The sequence below is a fragment of the Dasypus novemcinctus genome, chromosome 18, assembly GCF_030445035.2.
Source record: "Dasypus novemcinctus isolate mDasNov1 chromosome 18, mDasNov1.1.hap2, whole genome shotgun sequence".
NCBI classification, from domain to species: domain Eukaryota; kingdom Metazoa; phylum Chordata; class Mammalia; order Cingulata; family Dasypodidae; genus Dasypus; species Dasypus novemcinctus.
The window spans coordinates 33,729,161-33,738,737 of record NC_080690.1 but is presented as its reverse complement, the minus strand read 5'-3'; the positions used below and the strand labels follow the sequence as shown (position 1 = coordinate 33,738,737).

Genomic DNA, 9,577 nt, shown 5'->3' with positions numbered 1-9,577 from the left:
GGGAGTGGGGTATATGGGAACCTCCTGTATTTTTTAATGTAACATTTTGTGTTATTTATGTACTTAAAAAAAAAAAAGATAATATAAAAATGAAAAAAAAAAGAGGACAGAGTCATGGAGCAGGTGTAGCTCAGGGGTGTGTCCCACTGCTTCGCAATATTAGGATTCCAGGAGCTACATATGAGCCATAAATAAATCATCTTGTCAACATATTTACCAGCAGCTATGATTTCTGATCATGATTAAAGTCTATGTTTCTCTAAAGTGTAGAATCTTAAACTAAACCCTTTATTTAAAATCAAAAGCGAAAAACCAAAATAATTTACCAGACAGAGAAAAGGTCCAAGTAGAAAATGGAAGCTTTCTTGTTACTAGTTCTTTTCTAACAACCCACATTAGTGGGCTGGAGGAAGGGAGAAAAAACAAGCGAGGGTAAGGAAGATGTCCACAATGTATGAGGCGTGCTAAGTGATATCCCTTACAGGTGTAGTTCATAATCTCTACTTAATCATACAACATTCAAGAAATGGATAGTGCCAGGGGAGTGCTCCATTTCATCACCTGGGTCAGGTCTCTTCCCTCGCATGTTCCACAGTGCAATGTAACCAAACAATGTGTTACTTGGTAATAGAATGTTTAAACAATACCTGCCCAATAACTGCTCTTGCTTTTTTGTGCTATTGGGAAAGGAAAAAAAGGGGAAAAAAACAAGAAAGCAATAAAATCCAAAACCCTTGCAAGCCAGCTGGTGCCTACCCTTCCATGCATTTTTGGTGGAATTTCTGTGGGACTTGCCTCTCACCTACCACATTGGTGCAAGGAAGAGGTGGTGGACAAGTTTGATCATCTGTTTTAGGGTGGAAAGAAAAACCAAACACAAATCTGAGCCACAAATGGATGCTGGTACATTTTTAGATTAGGTTAGAGATGTCACCATGTGCACAGGAAACAGGCAAAGGAGTTTTCTGAGGGAGGTAACACCTGGAGGCAGACCAAACTGTCCAATCTACTCTTGAGCCCCCTGTGGTATGGAGAGAGGACCTAGGGGGCCTCGAGGAAGGTGTTGGTTCGGAAGATGGAGGAGACGATCTTCCCAGTGGCGTTGATGGTGCCTTCACTGTCTGAGCTGGACTCTGAGTCGCTGCTCCCAGAATAGGCACCCAAGCCCGGGAGGATGCCAATACAGACGGCAGCAGAGGGGCAGTGGATGGAAGGACTGCTCAGGGAAGTGCTTCCAAGAGACACGCAGGATGGGGCCTCTGAAAAAAGGAAGAAGCTCTGTTAAATCATCACCCTATCACGGTTCAGGACATGCTTACCATGTGCCAGGTAGCTTGCCAATGACTTTCCCTAGAAATGCCCGTGGAGGCCTCACAACCACCTTACACTGTCAACAATACTCTAATCATCCTCATTTTACAGAAGGGGAAATTGAGGGAGGAAGATTCCAGGAGGCAAAATGACTTAAAATAAAGAGATAAAGACAGGGCTTGAACCGAGGTCTTTTTAACCCTAAAGCCTGACTACACTCCCTTGTTTATCACCATTTTGAAAACAGAGAACTAATTGCCCTGGAATTTGGCCCATCACAGTTTGACTTTCCTGGACTCACACAGTCATAGTATTACAATAAAGGGGACTCATACCTAATACCATTCCTTACTCCCAGGGAGGGAAATAAATAAGGGTTTCCACATGCTTTTAAAAGCAGGGACAGGCGGTGGACTTGGCCCAGTGGTTAAGGCGTCCGTCTACCACATGGGAGGTCTGCGGTTCAAACACCGGGCCTCCTTGACCTGTGTGGAGATGGCCCATGCGCGGTGCTGCTGCACACAAGGAATGCCGTGCAGGGGTGTCCCCCACATAGGGGAGCCCCATGTGCAAGGAGTGCGCCCCATAAGGAGAACTGCCCAAAGAAAGTGCAGCCTGCCCAGGAATGGTGCTGCACACATGGAGAGCTGACACAAGAAGATGACGCAACAAAAAGAAACACAGATTCCCGTGCCATTCTTCTGTGTCTGCTTGTCTCCCTTTGTTGCGTCATCTTGCCACACCAACTCTTCACGGGCACGGGTCGTCAGCTCTCCACAGGCATGGGCCATCTTGCCTTCACAAGGAGGCCCTGGGACACAAACCCAGGGCTTCCCCTGGTAGATGGGAGCCCAACTGATTAACAGCCGCTTCCCTTCCTTGTTTTATTTTTTGTTTTTTTTTTCAAGAGGAACCAGGAACCAAACCCGGGACCTCTATGTGGGAAGCAGGTGCTCAATCTCTTGAGCCACACCTGCTCCCCCAAATCTATTCTTTTTTTCATTGAAAAGGAGAGAGTAAACAAAAACAATTCACAAAAAAGAAATAGATACTTTTAAATGTAAGAGAATAAAAAACATGAGGAGGAAAGGTGTGGAGAATAGGTATTTATATGTTGCTGAGAGGGTGGATGACAATTTGAATGCCCTTCATACTTTTAAAGAATGTTCACATGAGAAAACTCCCTGCCGTATTATTTACAGTAGCAAAAGACTACAGACAACCTAAATGTCCTTATTAATAGGGCACTGGTTAAATAATGAACCATTAAGAACAATGCATCTTTTGTGTACTGGTACTGAATAACTTCCAACAAATTTTGCTAAATGAAAAAGGTAAGAGGCAGAACAGTATAAATTATAATTTGGAGGTGGGGCGGGAAACATGCCCCTATATGTGCATGACAGTGGCAGAAAAAACTACAGAAGAAACTGGTAATAGCTTACCTCTGGGGAAAGGAACTGGGTAAAGAGAGAACAGAGGCTAATACGTACATATACTACCTATTCAGACTAATTGGGGGGGGGGAAGGGCAAATGCAAAAATTAAGATCACATTCTGGGCCACTTTAATTAGGGAGGATAGTCTACCTATCTCTGTAGCCACAAAGGCATCCCTGGATTAAAGCTAAGAAGGCTGTAGAAGACTTAACAGCCTAACGACAAGGGGGTTGCCGGTCTGTACTCTCCACAAACTCTAGCCCCTTGAGGACAAGGGCTCCTTCTTCACCATTCCATCCCCAGTACATACAGCATAGTGCCTGGCACACAGCAAGTCAGCTTTTGCAATGTGTGAGAATGCAGGAAAACGTGTTAAAGACAATTTAACATTTTGACAAATGGTTAATGTGAGGAGGAGTATGTAAAAATCTGATACTCTTAAATTTGGGGGTATAACATTAAATGTTACACCATTTGGTACTTGAATATTTATTGTATTTTTATGTCATATGTAAACATAGAAAAAAAAGCGGTGGTTAAAAAAATGACACCTTATAAGGGTATGCATTAATTACTAAGAAAATTAATTTATGTGAAGCTGTTCAGTCAAGTATATAATTTTATCAAGTATTTAAAAGTGAATTTTAGACTCTATCTTGGTTAGAAAAGAAGGATCAGTCCAGAGTATCTATGGAGAATGAGATCTGGTCTAAAGGAAGGGGATGAAGTCAGCCACAAAACGAAACCAAAGAATCTGGACCACTGTGATCTCAGCAGAGTTTAAGGCAGAAGATCAAAACCCCCAATTAGCTAGGAGGTTTCAAGAAAGAAAAGATGGGAAACAGATGTGGCTCAACCAATTGTGCTCCTGTCTACCATATAGGAGGGTCCAGGGTTCGATGCCCAGGGCCTCTTGGTGAGGGCACGCTGGCCCATGCAGCAAGCTGGCCCATGCAGAGTGCCGACCCATGCAGGTATGCAGCCTGGTACAGGAGTGTCGCCCTGAGCGGGAATGCTGCCTTGCATGGGAAAGCCACCTCATGCAGGAGTGCCAGTCAACACAGAGAGCTGGCAGAGCAAGATGACACAACAAGAGATACAGAGGAGAGAAAATAAGAAGACATAGCAGAACAGGGGAGCTGAGGTGGCGCAACAGAGTAATTGTCTCTCTCCCACTCCAGAAGGTCCGATGATTGGTTCCTGGAGTCGCCTAATGAAAATACCAGCAGACACAGAAGAACACACAGCGAATGGACACAGAGAGCAGACAATGGGGGGAACAGGGGAGGGGAGAAATAAATAAAATAAATCTTTAAAAAAAAAAGAAAGAAAAGAGACTCCAACACCAACAAATTTCATTCCAAAAGCAGTTAACTGTCCACACAGAACAAAATGGTGCCCTCTGATCTTGCTCATTTGGCAATTATTAGAAGAAACCAGGTGTAAATCTTCATGACCTTAGATTAGGCAATGGTTTCTTAGATATGACATCTAAATTACAGCAACCAAAGAAAAAAGGGACTAAATTGGATGTTATCAGGGAGTGAGTGGAGCTCAGCAGTTGAGCACCTGCTTCCCATATACAAGGTCCTGGGTTCAATTGTCTGTACCTGCTAAAAAATAAAAAATAAACTTCATGTTATCAAAATTAAAAACTTTTGTGTTCCAAAGGACACCTTCAAGAAAGTGAAAAGAATAGGAGAAAATAGTTGCAAATCACATATCTGATAAAGGTCTGGTATCTATAACATATTAAAGAACTCTTACAACTAAACAACAAAAAAACAAACAACCCAACTGAAAAATGGGCTAAGGACTTGAAAAGACATTTCCAAAGATATACAAATGGCCAAAAGCACATGAATAGATGCTCGACGTCATTGTCCATTAAGTAAATGAAAATGAAAATGAAAATCATGATATACCACTTTACACCCAGAGGATGCTTTGATGACAGTAAGAAATATTGGTGAGAATGTGGAGAAACACCTCTTTTTACAGTGCTGGTAGAATGAAAAAATGGTATAGACAATTTGGAAACAGTTTGGCAGTTCCTTAAAAAATTAAACATGAGTTTACCATATGACCCAACAATTCCACTTGAAGGTGTAAATTCAAAAGAACTGAAAACAGATGTTCACACAAAAACCTGTAAATGAATGTTCATATCAGCATTATTCCCAACAGTCAAAAATGAAAACCCAAACAATTCATCAAATGATAAATAAACAAAATGTGGTATATCCATATAATGGATTATTATTCAGCCATAAAAGTAGTCATACATGCTACATGGATAAACTTTCAAAACATTATGCTAGGGAAACGGACTTGGCCCAGTGGTTAGGGCGTCCGCCTACAACATGGGAGGTCCGTGGTTCAAACCCTGGGCCTCCTTGACCTATGTGGAGCTGGCCCATGCGTAGCGCTGATGCGCGCAACAAGTGCCCTGCCACGCAGGGGTGTCCCCCGCATAGGGGAGCCCCACGAACAAGGAGTGCGCCCCATAAGGAGAGCCGCCCAGAGCGAAAGATAAAGTGCAGCCTGCCCAAGAATGGTGCTGCACACACGGAGAGCTGACACAACAAGATGACGCAACAAAAAGAAACACAGAATCTCATGTCGCTGACAACAACAGAAGCAGACAAAGAAGTAACGCAGCAAAAAGACACAGAGAACAAACAACTGGGGCGGGAGGGAGGAATGGGAGAGAAATAAATAAAATAAATAGATCTTTAAAAAAAAAAAAAAAACCATATTATGCTACATGAAAGAAGCCAGATACAAAAGGCCACATATTGTTTGATTCCACTTGTATGCAATGTTCAGAACAGGAAAATCCACAGAGACAAAGTAGATTGGTGGTTGCCAATGGCTAGGATAAAGAAGGAATGGGGAGAATAGGTACAGGGTTTCTTTCTGGGGTGATGAAAATGTTGGAATTAGATAACAGTGATGGTTTTGGAACTTTGTGAATATACTAAAACCAGCAAACTGTACCCTTTAAAGAGTGAATTTTATGGTATGTGAATTACATCTCAATAGAATACTTCAAAAGCCATATTAGGCAAATACAATGCCTGGTCTTTGCTTGGCTCCTGACTTTAATAAATCAATTGTCAAAATAAAAATTTATGAGACAATTGGGTCAATTTCTAATATTTAGGAATTACTTTTAAAGATGTGATAAAAAATAAATTACAGGGAAACGGACTTGGCCCAGTGGTTAGGGCGTCCGTCTACCACATGGGAGGTCTACGGTTCAAACCCCGGGCCTCCTTGACCTGTGTGGAGCTGGCCCATGCGCAGTGCTGATGCGCGCAAGGAGTGCCCTGCCACGCAGGGGTGCCCCCCGCATAGGGGAGCCCTACGCGCAAGGAGTGCGCCCCGTAAGGAGAGCCGCCCAGCGCGAAAGAAAGTGCAGCCTGCCCAGGAATGGCGCCACTCACACTTCCCATGCCGCTGATGACAACAGAAGCGGACAAAGAAATAAGATGCAGCAAATAGACACAGAGAACAGACAACTGGGGGAGGGGGGGGTATTAAATAAATAAATAAATAAAATTAAAAAATAAATAAATAAATTACCAAAAAAACACAAAGATGTGATAATGGAATTGCAATTATGATTAAAAACTAAGAAAAAAAGAACCCTTACTTTTAGTGATACACACTAAAGAACTATGGATACAATGATTTGATATGGCAGCAGACTTGGCCCAGTGGTTAGGGCATTCGCCTACCACATGGGAGGTCCACGGTTCAAACCCCGGGCATCTTTGACCCGTGTGGAGCTGGCCCATGCGCAGTGCTGATGCGCATAGGAGTGCTGTGCCATGCAGGGGTGTCCCCCAAGTAGGGGAGCCTCACGCCCAAGAAGTAAGCCCTGTAAGGAGAGTCGCCCAGCGTGAAAGAAAGTGCAGCCTGCTCAGGAATGGCGCTGCCCACACAGAGAGCTGACACAACAAGATGACGCAACAAAAAGAAACACAGATTCTCATGCCACTGACAACAACAGAAGCAGACAAAGAAAAACATGCAGCAAATAGACACAGAGAACAGACAACCAGGGTGGGGGGTGGGGAGTAACGGGGAAGGGGAGAGAAATAAATAAATAAATAAATAAATAAATAAATAAATAAATAAAATGATTTGATATGGGATTTGCCTCAAATTATTCCAGTTGGGCAGGTAAAAACGAAATAAGATTAGATATGTCATTAGGTAATGATTAGGATTCTTCACACTACTCTTTCCACTTTTGGATACATTTTAATTTATCCATAATAAAACTTAAAAAAAAAAAAAAAGAAAATATTTGTAATCATTTATAAGCACATAGACGAGCCTGGACATATACATAGAAAATATATAATAGCATTAACCTCTGGGAAGGAGAACTGGGTGAGGTAATATGGTTAGAAGGGAGATTCTTCACTGAAAGCCCATTTTAAAAATAGGTTCTAGAGCAAAAGAGTATCAGCAGCAGTTCACCAGCAGTGAGTAGATACATATTAAAAAGCATTCATATTTTTTTTTTGAGAAAGAGAAATAAATGTAAGTTTCATTTTATAGATGATCCATTGAATTTTAGCTCAGTCTCAATCCCACAGGGAGGTAGGGTGGTACTGAAAACAAACCCTTGAATTTCTCATCTAGGCCCCAAGAGCATTCACCTTCATTTCACTAACAACTTTGTGCCACTTAATATAGAAATAGGTTTCATTACACAAAGGTATACCAAAGAAAGTATACTCCTGGAGACTGTATTAAACCTCTAGGTTCAATCCAATCAAACCATCAGCAGGAGCCAGGCATTCCACCTCCCACTGGTAGCAAGCTAAGTGAAATCAAGAAATTTGACATTTGGGGAGACAGAGAGAAATGCTTTGAGCAGAGGTGATATGACCAGGGCTTTGTAAGCACTCCTAGGAAACTAGCAGAGCTAGTTTCTAACACATTACTTTGCAGGTCAGTTAACATACACTTAGGAATAAATTCTGTCTGGTATAAAATTATTTGGTTAATTAAGTTTAGGTAGGACTGCTTAGAGATAAATGCATTCACTCACAGATGTAATACATTCCAGGCATTAACTGTGGTTCAGGTGTATCATGAGTAAAAAACAGAAATAAAGGCTGCTACCCACCTTGATTCTTGTCATCTGGGTCTGGGTCTGATTTCAGTCTTTTCACACTGTTGCCACTCTCTGAGCTGTAACAAAAAACACGGTGATTTGACGTATATCTAATCTTGGGGATAAAAGTTTGGGGAATCAGGGCAATACCACTACTGGGTACATACCCTGAAGAACCAAGAGCAGTGACATGAACAGACATCTGCACACCAATGTTCATCACAATATTATTCATGATTGCCAAAAGCTGGAAACAACCCAGGGGTCCATCAACTGATGAATGGATAAACAAACTGTGGTGTATGTACACAAAATATGCAGTTATAAGAAGATGGTGTATGTACACAATAGAGTATTATGCAGCTATAAGAAGAAATGAAGTCATGAAGCCTATGACAATAAGGATGAACCTGGAGGACATTATGTTGAGTGAAGCAAGCCAGACACAAAAGGGCAAATACTGAATTATCGTGCTGTTATAAACTAAATATATTGTGTAAACTCATGGAGTTAATAACTAGAATATGGGTCACCAGAATATAGAATGAGGTTAGAGAATGGAAAGCTGAGGGTTAACTTGTGAAGAATTGATGAAAAGGTTGTTTGTTAATCTTTGAAAATGAATAGGAAAGTTGAAAGCAACAACATAGTGTTTGTAACTAGCAGTGCTCTTATATGGGTATGACATTGGTTGAAATGGGAAGTCAAAGGCCATGTATATTACTAGAAGGAAAGCTAAAAAATATAACATGGGACTGTATAGCATAGTGAAAACTCATGTGAAATATGAATATGGGTAATATTGCATATGTAAGACTGTTTTTCTTTGAAACTGAACAGATGTATGTTAATGTTACAAGATGTTAGTATAATAAAGAATGTACTTCACAAAGAAAGAAATGATCCCAGAAGGAGGCTTTGAGCTTTAAGAAGAGATAGTGAGCAAAAAAAAAACAAAAAAAAAAAACCTGGTATACACAAATACAAATCTGAACAAATACTTCCTGTATAAAAAGTAATTTCTAATTTGTGGAGTTAAAACATATTATACTAAAATCCCTGATAATAGCAGCATGCAATTCAAGACAGAAAAGAGTGATTATAGCTAAAAGGTTCTAAGGTTCCCATATAATTTTGTAGGAAAGTATGATAACTTTAGGTTTTACTAAGCGTATCTTATAAATTTCAAGGTTAGCCACCAAGAGAATAAAAACAGAATACATAAATCCAAACTAGCAGAAAAAAATAAAATATTTTTAAACCTCAATTTTTTTTAAAAAAGGAAAAATACAAGGAAAACTATTTTTTATAAAGACAAATGACATTAAGATGGTAAAAACTATATAAAAGATTCTAATACAAATAGATGAAAGCAACCAGTAAAAAGATATTAACAGACTAAATTTTAAAAGTAGATATTCATAGAAGACAAACCTAAAACCTTAAAGAGCACTCCCTCAAACCAAAACTAAACCAAAACAAAAACTTATGAACCAAAATATCTGAAAGTAAAAGAATGGAAAAAGGCAACTATTAACCTAAAGAAAACTTGAGTACCTATATTAATAATAGAAAAATAGACATTGAAACCAAAAGCATTACAAAGGATAAAGGTCACTTTGTAATGAAACAAGGTTTAACTCACTATGAAGAAATAATAATTCTGAACATACATGCATCTAATTAAGGA

At 40.2% G+C, this 9,577-nt stretch overlaps 1 protein-coding gene across 9 annotated transcripts in view; it reads right to left on the bottom strand.

Moving 5' to 3' along the window:
- Positions 1-883: 883 nt before the first annotated feature.
- Positions 884-9,577, bottom strand: part of PSME3IP1 (proteasome activator subunit 3 interacting protein 1) — a 36,133-nt gene continuing 27,439 nt past the window's right edge. For all 9 annotated transcript variants that reach the window (XM_004480039.4, XM_004480036.5, XM_004480037.5 and 6 more), the window contains exons 6-7: positions 7,900-7,964; positions 884-1,259 (exon numbers count right to left, since the gene is read on the bottom strand). In XM_004480039.4, coding sequence (XP_004480096.1) covers positions 1,042-1,259; positions 7,900-7,964 — 283 coding nt within the window. In that variant the 3' untranslated portion in view covers positions 884-1,041. The remainder of the gene's footprint in view (positions 1,260-7,899; positions 7,965-9,577) is intronic.